The sequence below is a fragment of the Branchiostoma lanceolatum genome, chromosome 8 (assembly GCF_035083965.1).
Source record: "Branchiostoma lanceolatum isolate klBraLanc5 chromosome 8, klBraLanc5.hap2, whole genome shotgun sequence".
In the NCBI taxonomy this organism is placed as follows: Eukaryota; Metazoa; Chordata; class Leptocardii; order Amphioxiformes; family Branchiostomatidae; genus Branchiostoma; species Branchiostoma lanceolatum.
Window position 1 is genome coordinate 11,944,304 of NC_089729.1, and position 21,872 is coordinate 11,966,175.

The 21,872-nt window shown below is 41.4% G+C and overlaps 2 protein-coding genes across 3 annotated transcripts; both read left to right on the forward strand.

The window, feature by feature from the left end:
- Window positions 1-1,918: 1,918 nt before the first annotated feature.
- On the forward strand, window positions 1,919-8,215 carry LOC136440713 (uncharacterized). Its single transcript, XM_066436810.1, has 3 exons — window positions 1,919-2,011; window positions 5,613-5,892; window positions 7,059-8,215. Exons 2-3 carry the CDS (start codon window positions 5,666-5,668, stop codon window positions 7,132-7,134), a joined length of 303 nt encoding a protein of 100 aa, XP_066292907.1. The 5' UTR covers window positions 1,919-2,011; window positions 5,613-5,665; the 3' UTR covers window positions 7,135-8,215.
- A 1,270-nt stretch (window positions 8,216-9,485) lies between these two features.
- Window positions 9,486-21,626, forward strand: LOC136440502 (uncharacterized). 2 transcript variants are annotated; one of them, XM_066436552.1, is made up of 3 exons: window positions 9,486-9,767; window positions 18,527-18,617; window positions 20,572-21,626. In XM_066436552.1, exons 2-3 carry the CDS (start codon window positions 18,602-18,604, stop codon window positions 20,880-20,882), a joined length of 327 nt encoding a protein of 108 aa, XP_066292649.1. In that variant the 5' UTR covers window positions 9,486-9,767; window positions 18,527-18,601; the 3' UTR covers window positions 20,883-21,626. The 2 variants fall into 2 exon arrangements, with proteins under 2 accessions (XP_066292649.1, XP_066292650.1); XM_066436553.1 differs by lacking the exon at window positions 18,527-18,617 and having other exon boundaries at window positions 9,493-9,767.
- The last annotated feature ends 246 nt before the right edge of the window (window positions 21,627-21,872 follow it).

Consider the following 21,872-nt stretch of genomic DNA (forward strand, 5'->3'; position numbering starts at 1 on the left):
TTCATTAACGTGGTTGATTGTTCACTAACGTGGTTGATTGTTCACTAACGTGGTTGACTGTTCACTAACGTGGTTGATTGTTCACTAACGTGGTTGATTGTTCACTAACGTGGTTGATTGTTCACTAACTCGTCTTATTTCCCACTGACTGGTTTCCGTTATCCATCTTGTGCTTTTTAAAGATGGGTGTAATATTTGTATTATATCAATTTCTTTTTAAGGGGAGGGATTCTTTTATAGTACGCATTTTGCATTTTGTCCGATTTTTAAAAAAAATGATCATGAATGTTTGTAAAACAAAAGGACACAGACCTACATATGACGTCCATACATCTCATAAGGACAGTGAACTCGTTGATATATTCTACGAAAGGGCAGTTGCATTTGCTCCTCGCATAAAAAATTTCAAAGAGTACTGGTACCTAGAACATACTGGCTGAATCAGTTATCCTAGGGCGCTGTTAACATGAGAAGGGGGTAGGGGTCGGTCTATGCCCTTGGTAAGATCTGATACAAATGTAATTAGAGGCTTTGGAGAGACACAAGCCAGCATCATGAGGCTCAGGTAACGTAATAACATTTCTAAGGCAAAGTAATCTCCGAGCATGTTTGTAGTAATCTTAAGTTTATCAGCATCAAAGCGTCGCGATACAGGACAGGAAAGGGACGTTTGACCTCTGATGGTGGCGATAAGAAAATGGTTCTTCCAGTTAAACCACCTCAGGTCTCTATGTACGTTTCACAAACCATTTCAAATCTTAATACCTCTGTTACATACATTTAGTCAAGTCCTGGGGTAAGGCTAGTACTGACCTCCACATGCTTTTAACTATTTAGTTTACGTCTACTCATGGTGAAGATTAGGCTCACATATAAATGCGATATTGTTTGATTTAGTCTTTGTCATATTATGAATGTTTTGATTGATGTATGGCGTTTTTTCATATGTGAATGTCCCACTGTATGTTAGATAGCACCCTTCATCAGCACAGCTGCCTGGGTGACCTGTGTATTGCTGTGTTGCTATTTCAATGAAATTAAAAGGAAGAAAATAATTAGTATCAGTACAGCACTATAACCCTTCACTAGTTATAGACAATTACATTTGTACAATTTAGATAAGCAGCTTTTATACCTATTTTGTACACTGTTCTTTTATGTATGTTATTTGCATTTAGCCTTCGGGCATGAATTTGCAATAAACTTATTATATACATTTCACATCTTTGTCCTGCTTTAAACAGTATTAGCAGCAGAGTTTACAGTCAGAAAGATGGCAGTGTACACTTAGGAAGACTTTCGGGTTGACTTTGATGTCCTGATATAGAGACATACGTCAGAACATCAAAGGTAGAGTCAGTGGAGCTCCCACATGTCCTGTTGAGTGGTCTCCATTGGCGCGTTTCAAAACAGATTATTCCGTGAAATTACAACTCTCACATCATACGCATGTTATCAGCAACGATTTTTCTATTATCATGATCATCCGTTCCTTATACTTTAAGTTCCTGACACCCCTTTCCAATAGTGGTTGAAACCGCAGCGCGACCAAAGATTTGACAGATCGCCAAACGAATTTCATAGACGAAGAAAAAAATATTTTAAGTTTTGTATATTTTGTTGTCTTTTGCATCATACTTTTAGATCCTGCGTCATAACCAAATCCACGCAAAAGAAAAGCGCAAATCCAATTTTGGTAGATGCGCCGTCGCCCAGTTGAAAAGTGGCCTATCACACATATCATACTTTTGATGCATGCTTTTTCAACACCAAAAGATATAACTTACTTAATGCTGACGTAGACCTACTATCGTCTGAAATTTGCATTGTCGTCATCAACCGGATCGTCGAAAGGCAAATTATTTTCGAAGAGAAGAACGTTTTTGCCCATGTGATCATCTCTGAAGCGGGGCGCTGGGCTATAAAAGAGGAGGTTTGGTTCCCGCATCAGTACCGCGCCGACAACGACTTGACCGACATCACCCGTCTGCTGTAGAGTTGACACGCACAGGTAGGAAAGATTTGCACCTTGGTTTTAGACATAGCGACAGAGTGGCGTCTAATGGCCATGTGGGAGGTAAAAGACCGTGGAAGAAGAGAAACGGGCTTAACAACCCACTGTCCTTACTGCTTTAAAAAAGGCTATGGTACTACCGTCATCTTTACTTTTTAGGAATGATGCTGAGGTATGGATTGGCTATAAGGATAGGGAAGCCGTCTAACTATCAGCATGAGACAGCTTGCCTAGATTTTTTGCGTAGCCCAGGGGTTAGCGACCCAGCCTCCCGACCAGAAGGTCGGAGATATACTGGTAAAGCCGTGGCTAAAAGTTCATCGTACTTTAGCATAAAGAAATGAAATGTAGCGTCTGTCGTTTCTGGTTAAGATTCAAAGTCTGCCTGACGACAAAGGGAAATTACATGTTCAGTGAGAGCTCTTCTTGGCAACCTGGTAATACTTTCTAACCGATAAAAAAGACAAAAGACGACGGGTGAGGCTTTCTAGAACGGGGCATCTCCTACAATTATCCATGCATGTTATCAACGAAAAAGCATAGCACCGAAATAGCAGTATCAGAAAGCGAAATAACAGTATCCATACACACTATGTAGTAGTGATAGATAGTAATGTCATCTTTTTAGCGTACTTGTTAGTCATTTGTACAGCCAAATGTATGTTTTACAAAGTCCACGGTGAAGTGTGTGGGTTAAGCGTATCCCGACAGTTGTCTACGCTCCATGTGGCTTACAAGATAGTGCCAAAGTAGAAAGTAGTAAACCTGCCGTCCAGCTAGAACCTTTTCCAAATGAACATTTCATTTTGTCCCTTCTATCAATCATATACTCATCGGAGGCTTTCTGGGCTCTGATTGAAGCTGATTAGTTCTGTTACGTACGGTATTAGTAGCTTGCACTGAATGAGAATGTGTATAACTTCCTCTGCAAACAGCTATAGGATTGACAGTGTTGTAGAGAAGAATGCATCTATTCTGTTGAAAACAATTGCAAGACCGCGAAGCGAAACGGACAAAGGTCTGACGTCAAGCGTATAGGCATATACATTTAGCTCTTTTATATGAAGCAGAATGTTGAAATTCAGGCAGTAGTTTTGCCAAAGCGGTACGGAGCTGTGTTTAGATGCTGGTAGCATCATTTACAAATACTTACCATCCATTTAGCTCCTGCATACGTTCCACCACGTGCTTCTAACTCATTGATGAAGGCCACGTAAATTGTATCAAATCCTCATGAGAAATGCTCATGAGTGCCGTGTGCCATGGTCGAAAGTAGGTGAAAACGTGTCCCTGTTAACAACATCAGTGTTATCAAGACGCACTTTTAGCTGGGCTGCATCCGGCTAAGTTGAAATAGAAGTACACTTCTACCAGTAAAATTTACAGAAAATATCAATCAAACCAGCAAGAACTTGACATTACGTCGCTTTCATCCGGTTGTTGCTGATATACTTACCACCTTAACAGCAAGGGAATGGTACAGGGGATTGCCCTTTCCATCATCAACGCCATCCAGGCTACCATTTGTGTGTCTGCAAGTTGGTATTGGAATAAAGAATTGGACTGAATGATGGGTACACCGTGTATGGGGAGCTTCAGGTGTTAAAATCAGGCTTCAAAAGCATGTACGCAAAAGAACCCAGCAATCTTATCGAAAAGATTAGAGGTGACCCGATGTGCTTTGCAATAAGTTAGCCGTTAGCAAACCGCATTGCACTAGCTACTTGAAAAAGCACCATGCTTCAAGTTAGTTGAAGTGTGTTGCACTTGGAGACGACCATTCATTTTGTGTGTGGAAAGTGGAGTCTATATATAAGTTGCGCCGACAGTGAGTGTTCTGTGTGGAGGTCCACCATAAGCCTGGGGTCTTCCTGCAAAGAGTCCTTTATGTGAAACCGTAAAATCGTTTTAGATAAGACCGATTTAAAATTGAGCTTAAGATGCAACCTTCAGCGGAAGTCATCTCATACACATATATCTAGCTACGATGCAGGGTGCTGTTTAAAATGATATACGTGGTAATTGCCTTCGTGGCACAACACCTTTTAATCATACTGTATTTCGGTGTGTCTGCAATGAAACTGCAAATCACAGATTATGCACAACATCTGCATGCATGTATTCCACTGTGGAGTAGTTCGTAGGAGTACAACATGCAAACTGAAGTCATATGGGAGGGTCATCAACTCTTACGTGATTCATTTAAAGAAAAAATCAGATAAGGATAAATTGTTAAGACTCGCGGCTGGCCTTAAATTAGAAAATGACAACATAGCAATTGAAAATATACATCTTCCCCAACAAATCCCAGAATTTGATACCATAGATATGAGCTTCCAGAAATTTTTACTTGGAGTAAATTCTAAATCATCAAATGACGGAATTCGTGGTGAATTGGGAACTTTCCCAATCATTATTGATGCTAAAATAAAACTTATCAAATACTGGCACCGGTTAGTAAATTTACCCGAAGACACTCTACTTCGTGAAGCATACGACGTTTTACATTCCGCTGACTCTGACTGGGTGAATCATGTAAATGACATTTTTAATTATAACGGTTTTGGGCATGCATGGACGAACCCTAGGTCATACAAAGTTGATGTGTTGACTGATCAATTACGAACCCGTTTACAAGATATATACTTACAAAAATGGCGTACTTCTATTCAAAACAATTCAAAACTTTCCATTTATTCTTTGTTAAAGAAAAGGTACGGACAAGAAAAGTACCTATCGGATATACATAATTTCGAAGTTCGAAGAGCAATCACCAAGATAAGAATATGTAGTCATAGATTAAATGTGGAAATCGGAAGATACCAAAAAATTCCCCGTGACGAGAGGTTTTGTCCATTCTGTCCAAATGAGATTGAAGATGAGCGACACTTTATCCTAGATTGTCCACGATATCATGATAAGCGCTCAAAGCTGTTCAACCTTCTTTCCGCCTGCTCAACAGAATTTGATGCATCCCATTCTATAGATAAATTCAAATACATTCTAGAAGGAGACAACCCTTACTGTGTACAAATAGGTAAATATATCAGAGAATGTTTAGATCTTAGAACTAGTAGTGTGAGTGATAGTTTAAACTCGACATGTTAAAGTATTCATATACTTGTCATACTTGTACCAAGGTGAATTATTTTGTATCCCATTGTTGTTGTTTGCATGTTTAGTTGTAGAAGACCTTACGGAAGTCGCTGTACTTTTGTTGTGTCAATAAAGATTTCTGTTTAATAAGAAGCTACGTATTCTAACCTCCACCTTTCTTTTAGAAGGTAACAATGTACTACATGACTCTCCCTGTTCTGTTTCGGGCCCATCTCCAATCCGGGACCCGACATACCGGGCAGCTTATAGAAGACAACAAAATATAAAATGCACAAAACGTCAAGAAAAATACTCCTAACCAGATATTGTGTATTTTCTTGATATGCATTTTTTTTCGTTTTCGGGCCCCGGATTGGAAATGGGACCGAAGTATCCATGCGGCATTGTGGCGACTCCCTCATGACTACTCAAGGAAACCTACACGTGTAGAACTCGATTGATAATCCCTGATGACTTTTTAAACTCTCTCCTCTCACGGCAGAAAGTAAATCTTCTCGTCTGCCGTTCCTTCGATCGACCCTTTCGACTCCAGTCATGACGTCTCTGACGGCGCTTCTGGCCCTGATGGTGTTCTCCGCCCCGGTGTGGGGTCTCCCCGCCGGCCCGTCGGTGGCCCGTAACCCCCAGCCACTGCAGGGCGGTGGCGACGTGGAGGAGGGTGTCGCCTTGCCGTGGATGGAGAACTACAGGGAACAAGAGCCGCTCGCTGCCGACGTGGATGGCGGCATGCCCAAGAGGGCCTACTTTGGTTCTGGTTTCAGGTAAGACTTGTTTCCCTCCAAAATGTCATCAATTAGAAAATTAGAAAATCTATTTGCTCAGTGTTCTTCGTTTCTCTGTGTGTTTGTTAGTCTTAGCTAGCCTCTACCAGGCACCCCGGATGGCTGGAAAAATAGTAGAATTTGGCCAAATAGAGTGAATAGTATGATAAGGGAGTCGGCTACGGACGCAGGGACCATTTGCCATCCAAGAGGATCTAGAGGTCGCAAACTGTAACTTCTATAGCAGACTAACTTCTCTAGCGTGTTATCCGCCTATTTGGCCAATTTCTACGATTTTTTCCAGCGACCTGTGGAGCCTGGTAGAGGCTAAGTCTTAGCCGCTTAAAAATGTTCGGGCGCATTTCCAAAATGATGTTGGCTCAACTCAAGCCCAGATTGGGAGAGGATGCGCCATGTCTGATCCGCCTAACAAGCAAAATAAAAGGAAGCTAGAAGAACGTCAAACCCCTACCCACGGCAATGACGCAGGTCGCAGACCTCCAAGGACATCCTCTTTTGTCAACTTCAAGCTACTTTGACTGAGCAATGTCCCGAGATGCTCCATTAACTAAAATCTGACGAGTAGCAAGCTTTGATGCACAAAAGTGACATATGCATGAACAGCCAAACGTAGTCTCAGAGGAGGGACTGAGGAAATGTTATTCAACGGCATCTATATTCACCACCCGCCTTGAGACCACACAAAAAGTGGTTATTTGTAGGGTAAGGCAACTGGCTGCTTGGCGTATAGTCTTACCTACCTAGTGCCTTGACCTCCACATCGTTCGGGTGGACAAGGTAGAGATGACTATGTGAATCGGACTAGACTGTTGTATATCGATTGTGAATGTCGGGAAGCTGTTGGCTGCTCCTGCTGGTTGCTAATCTCCAAGCAGATCCAACGGTTGCATACACCGTATCTAACTGGCAGGAGAAGTGGTTGCAAAAAACTTGCAATAACAACTTCTCCTGCCAGTTGGATACGGTCTTTGCAACCGTTGGATCTGCTTAGAGATTAGGTGGTCGCAACGTTTGCCGGCCAGGTTTGACTGTAAAGAATCCGCTTTCCTTGCAAAATAGTAACATACTTCACTTCTTAGATATGCTGAAAATGTGTTTAAAAGTACTTCCTTTCTTGTGAGTATCAACCATGCTTCTGTTCACAGATACCACCTGCTGTTTCCTCATCCCATCTGGAACCAGAAGCAGGCACAGTCTCGTGGAGGCCGCTCCAACGTCTAGCTGTCCACGTGATGGACACGTGGTTTCCACGTGATCGACACGCGAGACGCACGTGACTCAACCGTAACCAATCACAGATTTGTGCGCGATTCATTGACTTGTCTGGACACCGTATAGAGCTCTCGTTCTAGATATGCATTGCTGGATACAAACACCTGTTTTATCGAATTATATTTCTTAACGGATAGTCAACCGGATACTCTTACTTTAAACACATAAAAATAAATGTTAGTTCAAAGAGATCTTACCATAAAACAAGCAAACAAACAAACAAATCTTCTACATGCAGTATCAGTAATCTCCAATATATTCGCACTTCAGATCTGCAGTCGTTCAATGCATTCTTGAGAAGGCCTTGATAACAACGTTGTTTGTTTGTACATGTTGTTGTTACTGGTGCTGTTTTTAATGTGGCCGTTTAAGGATACCCGGAAGAATTATCGAGAGTTAACGTTATATAAAAACTCATTCATTAGGACCAATCACATTACTGATAGCCTGGGCGCCATTTTACGCAGTAATGGCTGGCTCAATCTTTTTACTTGCTAACTCCGTGGTTTGCAAGGGAAAATATTGGGCCAGCGGTTACTACGGAGGGTGGCACCCAAGCTACATTACTGACTAACATATGTGACAATATGGGAGTGTTTGAAGGCAAATAGAAACTGCTCCATAAGCGTGGAAAGTTATGTGCAAAAAACAGAGGTTTGGAGGTCTATTCAATTTGCATCTTATACTCTTCCCATAGCTAATATGAAATCTCAACCTCTCTCAAAGATCAACCTTAACATCGTAACATATTGTACAATAGTTGAAATTAACATATCATTCTGTAATTCATTCAAAATCATGTTTAGAACCTTTTCTGAGTGAAAAAGGTTTGTTTCTAGTTGATTAGTATTACTGACATAGAACATGGTGGTGGAGTGTACAGAACAGACTTACATTGGACTAAAATATTGTTTACAGCCGATTTCGTCGCACTGATAAATTGGACGGTAGATTGCTTGAGTCGCTTTTGTGACATTTGACAAAAAGATATTAAGACATGTTTCAATAAAGTGTTCAGAATAAACCAGAATTCTTGTCTTGTGAGTTTTTAGTGCAGTGTGTGCAGGAATGATGTGTACATGTAATAGAAAATGATCAGTCACCGTTGAAGTTCAGATAAAGATTTAAATTGATACATACAGAATAAGTCCTCTATTAATGGAAGATTAATTTGTTTTGCCTTTTTCCACCAATAGAACGGAACAACACATATATATATGAACATACATACAGGCAGACATAATACATACATACTGCCGAAATTAAGTAGAAGTAATCAAATACAAATCAACTTTTGCATCGTTCATCATGTTCAAATTATGAAATCAAGGCTTACCCAAATCGGATTTCGGTCGCAGTAGACAGGGGGCTAAGGAAACAATGCAAGTGCTGAAACTGTTATTGAATGACGGGGAAGCAGGTTAAGCCCCGGTTATACATATCCAAACATAGCCTCCCGACCTTCCTCCAACCATGGTAGGGAGTAATTCGGGAGCTTGGTCGGTTGTGGTCGTCTGATGTTTTTAAAATTTGGAATTTTAACAACATTCGGCTGTCCACGGGACGTCTGGATTGCCTGGTGGTTGGGAGTAAGTCAGTAGTGGTCAGGGTGTGTTTGGAAGTCAAATTTGACTAAAACTGGACAGACCTCTCCCAACCTACAGCCAACATCGGTTGGCTGGTGGTCGGGAGGCATGTTCGGCTATGTATGTGTGACCTTAAAAAAGAATACAGGAAACTATTACTTCGGTACGTCCCAAAGCACCAGGATACAAGTAGCCGAAGATATCCGGCCCGAGCTCGTTTTAAAGGCCCATTCACACTTGTGAGCAAATCCAACTTCGTATGAGTTGCGTATTGATATTTTGGGGGTTTAAGTAAAGGTTTGGGGTGAGAAGTTGTTTTCTACTTTGACCCACTGCTGTTATCGAACCGAAAAAAAAAGATTCCTTCGACCGCAAACTTTACCTTATAACCTAAAGATAATAGAATGTTTTATTGCAAGTTCATGCCCGTGGGACTACAAATACGTTGTAGAAATATAAGGAAAAACATACATGTGACAGTGAACTGTGACTGACTTTGTTGTAACAATAGACTACTAAATACGACTGTTTGCTATATCTAGACAAGCTGGGTTTGACTTCATGATATGCAACTCACGGACTTGAATATACGCACAAGCCCTAACCGGTAGTGTCCGGGCACCGCGCGTCACGCCTAGGTGTCACAAGTACACACTGAACATCGCGAACATTCGTCCGGCGGGGTGAGTAAACACAAGGGGGCGCGAGGCGGGTGAAACCTGCGCGGGCGACCTTCCAGAAACACGTCGGGTGTCACCCGAAACCGGTTTTAGGCAGGCCGGAGCTCGGGACATTTCTGCCGCGCTTTGGCCGCTGATAGTGCTCGCCCGGCTGTTGCTCTCTTTCCAAATAAGTCCGCCCGCTGGAAGTGGACTCCGTCACCCCAGTCCCAGAGGAGAGCCCTTCCGTTGTTTTCTCAGAAGATTTTGCACGTCAGAAGGACACAAGAAAGACGTTCCCTAAGGAGTTATCCGGCGGAAGACGTTCTGACGCAAGGTAAGGTGGCGACGTGCGGGCTGAAAGTCTCAAATGCTTTTAAATCTTGATGAAATTTTCTGTCAAAAGAGTGGATGCCGAGCTCGATCAGCCTATATTAAACTGTGTAACATGTGTGCGGACAGCTGTCATTCTAAACTTCGCGTCGCAGTTGCGTTTCTTCTGCATAAAAAGGCCGTTTTTAAAAGAGACTCGTATAACGGTTTGAGTTTTCCGTCAAAAACCGACATGCGATGGTTTGCCCAGATGTAGTTGTTTTCGTTTCCTATAGGAAAGATTTTCATTCCAAGAATATCCACCGCGTAACATGAACCCAGGGTGGCAGATATGACGCGCTAGTTGTCCCGTACTATACGAGGACAGGTCCGATATGTTTTGAAAGATGACAGAAAAAGCACCTGTAACGTTAATGCTTTTTTACGCCGTTACTTGGGCCAGCATGGTATTATCATTCGCTATTATATAAAGGTATGCTGTCCACAAACACATTAATATTTTTGGACGATTATCTACAGTTATTTAAAGTATATTTGATGACCCCCTGTTCGTATGTTTTTTGTGATACTATTTTTTGTCCTATTCAAAACACTGAATGGTAAATATTAAAAACTATTACTGCATCCTTAATCTGAGTTAAGTACTAAGTCCTGAAAGTAATGGAAAAAATGTATACATGCGATATATCGAGATGACTAAACCAGACCTCAATCGAGGGCTATGTCCACGTACGCCACTTGTTTTTCATACGTGATTTTCCATGCGTGCATAATTTTTTTCTGTTGATACATCATAGAAAGTATACTTATACACGTTCCTAAAATAATATTTATAAACAGCAACATATTCTACGTGTACTCTCAAACGAAAAACCACACGTACAGTTAGTCCGTGTACCCTTATCCCGCTATAGTACGGTTGGTCCCTTGATCTTTTGGTGCCATTAATAACCCGTGTGGATAGAGTACAGACCGAAATAGCCGCCGCGCCGACCCCTGACATTGCGATGCTTTAGGGGTGGGCTTCTGCAAAATTCCTAGCTCATCACTTAGGAGCGATTGCAAATCAGAATGCCAACTACATGTGTGAACGTTCCAGTCAAACGTGAAAGTGATGTCAGTCGGATTTAATTTTTTTGTTTCTTACTACATGTTTTTCTAACGTTTTACTTTTGTTTGTTTGTTGTTGTTTTTCCTGGAAAATATCACCATGGTAACGGTTGTAAGATGAGACCAAAAATTAATCAATAGAAAATCATAGAGACAATCGAGACCTATGAATCAAATCGAAAATTTACCCCCCACCCCATTATGTAGGAATTCTACAGCGATCTACGGGTTAATGACCTTGAAAAGTGACGCTCCAAGAGCCCAAGATGGCCGCCATTACGACATGTTAGCATGTGTAGTTCTGTCGCTTTATGATCATGATATTTCAGAAAATGGGCTTCAATTAATCAACTCCTTTGTTTTCTTATTGTTTTCGCAAAAAGATTATTCAAACACACGACGTTCAATTAACAATAATGTAAACTAGTTCACTACATGTGAGTCACAATACAGATTAACGTTATAGAACGGTAAAGATAACCTGAAAAAAAGCAAAGTCACAGCGGATGTTTTGTAACTTAAACGTGTTGCCATATACTCCCACAGTTCGGTCGCATGAAAGGCTGCCTTGATAGGAAGTTTGAGTTGTGGTTGGCACTCGGCCTGACAGCATTTTCAATAAGGCCTGGAGTCGCGATGTTTTCGGAGTTGCTAGAGTTGTTATGGCTGCCTCAACCGGCTCAAGCCAGAAATTGATGAGACAGTCAGGCGTGCGAATACTTTACTTGTCTTTAATTCAAATCTACTAAGAACTAGCCAAAGGAGTTCACTATAGTTTGTAAAACATCAACGACTTCCTTGAAGTCTCAGTAACCCGTGTGTACGAATGACAAAGAATTAGACGCTAAGAGGGGGGGGGGGGGCAGGAAGAGTTGAGACCAGTGACCTTCCGACTTTTTCTGTTCGTATCAATCTGACGGTAACAAATCGACTCTAGAGATATTCTGACGGCATTCCCTGACTGCATTGCATCGGTAGCAACCTTTTTTAAGATCAAACAGGGTTTTTCAGTTATTCAAATTGTCAGAGATTGCCTCATATCATGGTGAAGTGCAAATGAGTTTATGTGCCTAGTAAACAGGGAGGTGGGATGTCCAATGTACCGTGTACCAAAAACGTAGCGTTAACTTCGCCATGTTCAACATATAGCAGGGAAAACAAGGGGTTCTGTTGCGGGTGGTTTGGTTCGGACAAACATTTCACGTGGCTGCGAGGAGACTTTAAATTTAGATACGTTGTTTGCGAAGGGTGTTGACATTCCAGCGCCATAGTGCACAGGGAAACTCGTGGAACACTTGTACCCTCTTCCCACTCAAGCGGCGACCGTTGACCGACCAAAAGTCTTTGAAGGTCGTTCAAACAAATTTCATTGATAAACTAGCGTGTACAAAAAATGAAAACACCGCATTCCTACCCTTTCGTGAGTCAAACGTATCTTCTGTTTCATAATTGAATTGTTCGTGTTCTTTTCAACCGACGATCTAACAATTTGACCGTGAGCACACGGATTTCCAAAGACAACCAAACCATCCATTTATCTTTCAAGGAAGGAAGGAAAAAATAAAAACGTCTATAAGCATTCTCTAGAGGGCACCGCACTTCTACCTTCTTTAGTAGTTTTCTTTTTGAAAGATTTCTCAATTCTTTTGGGTCAGCTACTTCCTGTTTTCCTGTCTGAAGGATGTTTCATGTTTGCTTCAACTGAAGATCTTAACCATAAGCCTAATATCTTATATGGCTTTTTTTTCAAAGGGTGCAAGCCTTCTTTAAGGGCGCTGAACTCTAATTACTATTCTGTTGGATTCAGAATGTTCAAAACGTTAGAGGAGGGAGAACTGTCCGGCGGTACTCTCATGTCGAGCTAGATCCTAGTGTTGTTTGTCCCGTCAGCTGGTTACACCCCCTTTCCACAAAGGCGGCGACTGCACTGAGACCGCTGAGCGACCAAAGACTCGACGGATAGCTCAACGAATTTCATAGATAAAGAACGAATTTTTCTTATTTTGCTGTCATTATAAATCGTATTTTTATATTATGCACGGTCGCTGCACGGTCGCTCATCGTCTGGTGAAAATAGTGCCTTAGCAAGTTAAGCGCCTAGTAGGGGGAAATATTGAGGTCAGAGACATTTATTTCAGCTTTATTACATCAAGGTGTAAACGGACAGACATTGTGTTAGTATGCATTAAAAACGGTGATGAATGATTTCAACAGGAGTGTAAGAATGAACCGTTGCCAAGACTGAAAAGCCAATTAAAAACAACTGATTTACGAGTGTTTTATTGTAATTTAATTTGGACGACATATTCAACTCACTGACCTAAAATGCCAGGCTATCTTCTTGAATCTGACTGTTTTGCCTTTGGGCGCGAGACCCAAGACGCATATTTTGGATCAGAGCATTTCATTTAATATCCACAGAAACAACAATGGTATTTGAGACGTCGCTATCCAAACATTGTTTCATTCCATCCCTATATTTTGTTTTTCTCTTCCCAGGCAGCATTTCGTCTTCATGCGTAGTTTTCCATTTGTAGCTGCCAAAGTGATCAGAATATTTTTGTATTTGATTTTATCCCGATGTGCCGATGAATAAATCACAAAGCGGTCAGGCACAAATGAGAATATGACAACAGATAATGATGATGACCACGGAGAAGATTATGCCTGAAATAGTCTCTGATTACAGACGAGATATGATTCATCGTTTACCTTCTCAAGCGTTCCTCTCGAACCTTGTAAAGTAAAAGGAGACAAAAAGGAGACTATTCTGAGGTTATACAGCTGCTGACTTTTGCACGCCGAGTCCAGTAAGAAAAAGTCCGGCCATCTTGACGGACATTCTGTCAGTCACATGGTTTTATGGTCACATTAGCAATATGAGAGAAATCGAGGATAGACGAAAATTACAATCGGTTCACAGCACGTAACAGTTGTTATTGTTCATTCCTTATTGCTTGCGAGAATTGATTGCTCATTATTTGGTGATCACGCACGCATGTTTGAAAAACCTTTGACAAGGCACATAAAGGCTTTTGTGGAAAGAAGAGAGACTATGGATAAACCTGTCAGAAACCCACAGAGATATGTTCAATAACGTCTAGTTTCTAGGGAATCCATGCGTAATGCAAATGTGATCGTTACATGTGAAAGATGTAAGTGTGATTGAGCGTAATGGGTGGTCACATAGGAATATAAGAAGCCTTTGAAGCCTTTGGACAGACACATGAAAGTAGGTCTGACTTGTGTAAAGAGGAATGTTCGCTCAAATGATGCCCATGTCTAGAACACTTAATACTAATACTTGATTGCGAAGAATTGGCGGTCATGTGAGAATATAAGAAAATCAGCTTTGAAAAGACATGTGATATTGGGGTTAATATCTTCTAAAAACGAATGGAAAGAAGTCGTCTATGATTCCCGCAATGTGTTCAATTATTGCTCTCTGATGTTCCCGTGATGTTTATATGTGAAAGGTTTAGACCAAATTACGTGAAATTGGTGATCACATAGGAATGAAAAAAGGCCTCTGTAAAGAAACATAATAGAATATTTGATTTGATTGTTTAAAAAATCACGAATGACTAGAAACTCCTTTCTCACATTATGTTCAGTAATTACTTTGAAATGTTCAATTGGTGCTTATGTATCAAAGACGAGGATGAAATTGGGTGAAATAGGTGGTCACATAGGAATATACAAATGCTTTTGAAATGGCACATGACATGATTTGTCTTTTAAAAGATCGAATGGAGGTAAATTCTTTACGATTTCCATAGTATGCTCAGATATCACTTTCATAATGTTCAATTGATGTTTGTTTGTTTGTTCATGGAGACATACACTTTATTGTGAGCAATCGGTGATCACATAGCAATTTAAGAAAGGCCTTTGAATATGAGGAAAGCTTTTTAAAAGGTCTTTAGAAAAAGCGACTAGATAAAAGGTCTATAAGATTGACACAGTGGACTTACTATGTTCAGTGATTACGTTCAAACCTCTATTGATTCTTGTATGTGAAGGATTTAAACGTGATTACAAGCAATTGATGGTCACAAAATAAAAGAAAAGCTTTCTGAAAGGCACGTAATAGGATTGGATTTTAAAAACAACGAACTGATGAGAACTCTGATTTCCATATTGTCTTCAGTAATTGAGTGCATGATCAAGTTATTTTAATATATAAAAGATTTACACGTCATTGCGACTAATTGGTGGTCACGTAGAAATAAAAATCATTTCAAAAGACTCACATGAAACTGATTTTCCTTCTGTACAAATTGACAAGATTAGCCCTTTAAGATTCCCACGGTCTGCTCAGTAATTACTCTCAGATGTTTAAACGTGAAAGACGTCCATGTAATTGCGCATGATTAGTGTTCACATGGGAAGATAAGAAAAGCCTCTGAACAGACACACGAAAAGGATTTGACTTCTGTAAAAATGAATGGATAGAAGTCTTTAAAATCACCACACGACGTTCAATAATTGCCCTGATGTAGAGTATGAAGTTGTGAGTAAAAGTAAACGTCAGAGAGCTACGGAACAAAAACCTTTAAAGTATAACTAACCATCGACCATCTTAAGACTACGACCACAGTGCCTAGATCTGATTTTTCATCTCAACCCCGTTCTCATATGCGTCTGGAGCTGGTGTATCTATCAAACACATCTATCAGTACTTAAAAGGTAAAGGTCCCTAGCTTAGCATTCTTGAGGCCGCGGGGATGGTAGGTTGTTTCTTACTCCAGGATCTTGAGGACCCTTCTTGAGCACTGTATTGGAAGGTTGGGCTAGTGTATCCCGTCTACTTTTACCACGAGCATCATTTACCTCCCGGCCCAAAGATGCCCATTTAAACATGGGGTGGAGTGAGGAAAGTCGTGTTAAGTGCCTTTCCCAATGACTAACGTCGCTCGATCCCGTGTCCGCTATTCTGACCTCCAGGCCATCGATGCCAGTCAGCACGCTCAATAGCCTGACAGTCTCATGTTACTGATTCAAAGATCAGATTACACTAAGGGCCATCCGACAGCGAATACGTTGCCTCCATTGAGATGTAACGTTATGTTTTAAATTGTTTTGAAAAGTAAGTACGCCAAGGCCCTATACATATGGCAAATGTCATTTTCGATTGGATGTGGTTTTCGAATGACTCTCCAGTTATCTCCAGGATGTCGAATGACGTCACTGTGACGTACTTCCGCTCACTTCATGGGCACATAAAGAATCACAGTGTATTTCCTTTATCAAAGGAAGAAAATTCTAAATGTTGAATTACTTGCGTGTAGATCAAGCTAAAACTCCTGCCATCATTTTTGTGCCTTTCAAAACCTCTCCCTAACATCATATTTCTATAAAGGAGTACCAGGTATGGGGACAGTGTGAGAATGTTTAGCAGAGCGATCGGTACGGCTCTCAATATGGTGTCGATAGATATTTCAATGCTTTCCATTCACAGTTTCTGTGACGTCATTTTTCCCTATATAGACCCCTCCTCATACTTCCTGGTCCGCCCCTATTGCGTCATACCTATAGCTGACGTAGAGACGTCCTTAAACCATGATTACCGTGACGTTTGCTGTTAGAAATATGTTTGTCTTGCGTGCTTCAGAATCCAAAAAAAGCAACATAATTCTATGTCCATCCATCTATTTCGACATTTGTGTTTTCTAAAGGCACGAGACGTCATTTCAAACACACATAAAACTGCGATAACAGACATATAGATGCCATGTGTCTATACTTTGGCGTCTGTACGCTGGCGTATGCCTCCTTAATCAGATCTAATAGTGTTGTTGGCGAATTTTTGTCGCTGACCCGTACTTGGCCCGCAGCTATCTCTTCAAGGTTGACAGACACACTGTCACCACACACACCTACGTACGTGCCGGTTCACAAGTGTGCCTAAATTCAAGTGCGTATGCGTTGCGTATCAACATTGTGTTGCTTTCGGTAAAGTTTGCGAGTAACAAGTTGTTTTCTACTATGACTCACCGTTGAGCAGCCTGGTGATCGAACCGAAAAACGATTTATTTGGCCGCAGCCTTTACCTGATAAATGTCTATACGCAACTCATGCGGACTTGAATATACGGACACGCGTGAATGGGCCCTACGTACGGGAACAGAGACGTCCATGGCATGTTGACGTCAGTATCCTGACATGGTTTGTCTTCTTAATCAGAGAAAAAGACTCGTTTTGGCAAGAGTCAGTCCCTAAGCCCTCATTACACTAGACGGCGATCTCGCTGCGACATGAATTCAATTTGTGAAACCCTTGACTTCATAATGGGAACATCGTGCAAAATGTGAAATCTTACAGAAAAGATAACAAAACACACGAACCGTAAAAAGATTCATTTTGTCATCTGTGAGCGATCTGCCAAATTTTATGTCGCAGCGCGGTCGCAGCGCGGTCGCCGCCCTAGCGGAATGGGCGTGTTACACATTCCTGGCCCGCAGGTTTGACTTCAAGGTTCCCACAGCATAGCGCACGTCACGTCCGATCGAACTGCAGACGACAAACACGCCACATCTTGTGCGCACGTTACTGTCGTAGCCTCCACACCGGGCTTCTGTGTCAGGGTGTTTGATTCTATGTTTATGAATGTGTGTTTTTTCCTGACACAATTGTAACAATCTTTGTCAGCTTTAAATCACGGAAGATGAATTACAGGTTACCATCGCTCATCATATAAAAATCACGAACCTTCAAAATGTTATAGTACAATACTTGACGGTTTGAAAGACTCCAATGAAACAGGATAAAGCACTTTATGTGATCATGCTAACTTCCTTGTTGTCCGTTTACTTAATGTTTTCTGATTGCCGCGTACCATGTCCTTCGGTCAGCAAATGTTGTAGAAGGCTGGAGCCAACAGGATTCAATATAGTCATAAGAAAACTGCTGTATGTCATCAGTAATCTCCAAACAGATATATCGGTGGCAATGGCAGTATCCAAAGGGCAAAAGCAGTATCATGGGCTTTGGCTTGGAGAGTATGCCATCAGCAGCGTAAAGAGCCAATATCAAATCGCCCGCAGTGAAGCCTGGAATGGAGGCTATCTCCGTCAGTGGGTGATATATTTCCTGGTTGCCTCTGACGTACGTCGTGACCCACACAGCGGAAAACCCGCGCACTGGAATGTGCCCGGTTCACAAGTGCAGCCCGCTACATTTCGCTGTAGGGGTGTTCACGATTGCAACAACAGCAAATACCAACCACATTTAAAACACCGCTAAACAAAAAAAAAACTCCGCCTCGTTTTATCTCACAGACTATAATCCTTTATAATTGACTATCTTAACATACTGTTTTCTTGACGATTTGAAGTAACAGTAATAAATTTCATACAACTGCCCCTCCCTTTTAATAATGAAACATCCCAATTACAAGCAACACACAAGAGTCAGGGTGAAGTTATGTATGGGGGTGTCTTAAGAGTTGTTTTTGCACCACATGCCTTATAAGGACTACTTCTGCGGTCGTCTGGTGGTTTGGGCGTACGCCTCGGCAGTGATAACCGTTGAAAATAACCTTTGACGTTATTTCCCCCTTAGATATTTCCTTACCATATATTGTACAGTTCCTCCCGTAGTTGTGCATGTCCGTGTGCCGAGCTGTCGGCTAACCGTCTTGCTTTGCACTAGGCTGAGGAGTTGCTGTGCACGTACGTCTGACCATTACTTTGTATCCAGTGTGTGTGAATCAACCAACCCGTTACAATGGACTATGCGCTCGGTAAGCATGCCACACACACAACTACTTTTCATCTTTCTTTTTTATTTGGTTACAATCCCAGCAACTATTTTTATTTGCTTATTGATGTATTGTTTTGAATGTTTTAATGTCATTGTCATAAGGGTGTGAACAGCAATTTATTTTGTGTGGTTAGGAAATACTGCAGTTTTGCTCTTGTGTGATTATTGACATTTGTATTGCTTTCCCGTAAGTAGATGAACAAACATGATAATGCTTTTCATGAACGGCCAGGTTGCGAAGTAACGTGCTGAATGATAATGTTGTGATTTGGCACATTGTGATACGTTTTCAAGAAAATTCAAGTTTGCTGATTGATTGTGACGTAGTTCCCCATACGTATGACTAGAAGAATACATAGCTTGTGAAAGGCATGTAATATGTCGTTTGTTGAATAGTGTTGAATAGGTAGAATAGTGACTCGTCATTTACTATGGTGTAACATAGTGTAGGAGTGGTGTTTGTATGTTATGTTTATGTCAACAATGATACAACTCTTTTGCTTACTTTTTAACTGTTTTTGAATACAGTTTTGCTTTAAAAACTTTTTTTAAACGACCAGATGTTTTTATCCACAAGTTTCCCGTACAATGTCTATGACGCGACCATTTTCTTTCTTTCGGGTTTTGTTTTCCAACTCAGTTATGTAGTTAAGCTATATTTCTCTAGCTTACGAATGTCTTCAGAAATTCGCACGGTTGATGAACGATCGCCAGGGAGTGTTGTTTAGACACACACGCCCGCGGGTTTTGAGAAACGTTGCGAGGTGAGGAAGGGTTATCCGGTCGGCTGCACGATGCTTGTGTGAGCCATAAAGAATACAAGACTTAAGTGAACGGCACCGGAAACGAGAGAGCCATGTTTACTTGAGATGAGATGCACGCAGACTTGCCAAAGGCTAAGGGGCGATTCAAGATGGATTGTAAGGTGGAGGGAAGGGGGTAGAAAACAAATACTTACACAAGGAAGGAAGAAGATATACGCAATTATATGACGTCATATCTTAATCTAGATGACAAGTGGCGAAGGAATGCATTTGTGGGCGTTGCTGTCAAATTTCTTTAGATAAGAATTTCATCACAAGATGATTTATTTTGAAACCCTTGGCTTATGATTCAAAGACTTATGAAAACAAGCAACGATCTGGTACTCTCATTAACTCCTACGTCACAAACTCGTAATTTCAATTACCTACTAAGTATGAGCAAGCTGGAAGTCATATGTAGCGTCACCTAGCACCCCATAGTTATACTGCAGTGAGTGTAACTGAGACACAATGTGACATGGAGATAGCATGGTGGTGTCTGATTCTCTCGCTGGGCGGTCGTCACATGAACTCAAGGACAATATGCTTACTTTGTTTTGTTCATATCCTCCTTTTATTCCACCCAAAGCAGGTCCATGGTCCGTATGGTCATCAAAGACAGACTACATTTTACAAAATCTAGCTTTGTGCCCTACACCCACCCCACACAAAGAACAGGTGCAATGGCCGACAAATACTACGTGGCAGTGTCCTGGTTAATACATTCAACTCTCCGATCGTCACATAAAAACAGTTTACTTACTCTTTCTTTGTGCTCTTTACCTTGTCTCTTTAACTTAGGACCCCTCCCCCAAACAGGTGCGATGGCCCACAAAGACTACATGACAATGTACTGGTTAATATGCAGTCATCTAACTCTCAGATCGTTACATAAACTTGAGAACAGAAAATAAAACTTACTCCTTCTTTGTACTACCACCTCCCTTTGCCCCCCTCCCCACTACTCCAAACAGGTGCGATGGCCCACAAAGACTACGTGACAATGTACTGGTTAGAGCATTCAACTCTCAGATAATCAAATAACCTTGAGAACATTAAAAACAGTTTACTTACTCTTTCGTTGTACCCCCTCCCTTTACCCCCTCCCTTTTGACCCCCTCCCCCAAACAGGTGCCATGGCCCACAAAGACTACGTGGCGATGTACGAGTTTATGTACAGCCTTCTGACAGAGAAGATGGAGAAGACGTACAAGGAAGTGCAGGACGGGACGTACACGGAAGCGGGGATCCTGCTGGGGACCGACATGGGGAGGGTGCTGTACTACCTCCCCGACTGCGTCCGGGACGACGTGCGGCGGACCATCAACGACAAGCATTTTCGCACGAGGTACTACCAGCACAAGACCAACAGGCCCATGCTGGAGTACCTCGAAGGCGTCGAGCGAGGAATTGAGACAGTCTTGGCGTCTGCAGTAGGCTAACGAAACAAACGAAAACTTGACAGAGAGGCAGACGGAGAAACGAACAGAATAGAAACGATAGATAGACTGGGTCGAACATCAAGGCCTCTTACTCATTTAGCCCCGTTAATAGCGTTCAAATCATGTAATTCAAGGTTTTGAAAGAAAGCTGTCTGCTTAGAACAGTGCTAGAATCGTGAATTTTCCAACAATATTGTGGGAAGTGTGAGATTGGCCAGGTCAGCTAAGAGCGAACGCGAAGAACACACCCAAGCAGTTCCAACTATGATGTAAATTTACCATAGGTTAGCTGCATTTCTCACCGATATAGATGGCAGCACTCGCATTATTTGTGCGAATTTTTTTTGTTTGAAGCCACGCCTGCTCTTAAGAGGAATATCTATTTGATTTTTTTTGTACTGCATGACATTTGAGAACAAATTTTATTTTTTGTCGGCCGTTACTGTCCGTTTGGTCCTCAAATAGTAATCATAAAATTCTTGTAGTTAATGATAATACTAGCAGATTGGAGAAGGTTTAAGTTTGGTATTTTAGTTGAACCAACACTGCCCCCTAGCGGTGCAACGCTGCAAGGCAGATTTTATACTTTAGCTAATAGTGAGGATTTGTTGCGTATTTATTCGTGTGGAAGCATCCACCGAAACTATATGAAAGCATAATATCTGTATGTATTATATTGAATTTTATGACTTAGTATAGGATGTGACGTTGATAATAAACTTTGCTTTTTGTTTTTGTGTGAAACATTCTGTCTTTTAACTGTCTAGAAATAAATTGTATGCATCGATATAGATATATCGGTCGATAAATTGACATAAGATACCATCATGATCAACCTTGGACACTTACAGTAATGGCTGGTTCTACTTCACACTGCAGCAAGGTGTCGCTGCTGCGGCCCCATGCGTGGCTGAGTTTATATACCCCCGTCATTGCGGGGCCAAGGTGATAGACAGAAGATCTAGGACAACAGATTCACTCGTTGGATTA

Excerpts from the sequence above, each read along its gene's own strand:
- LOC136440713 (XM_066436810.1), top strand. The coding sequence starts at position 5,666 with ATGACGTCTCTGACGGCGCTTCTGGCCCTGATGGTGTTCTCCGCCCCG. Across the intron at positions 5,893-7,058 it reads TACTTTGGTTCTGGTTTCAG|ATACCACCTGCTGTTTCCTC; the intron begins GTAAGACTTGTT and ends TTCTGTTCACAG.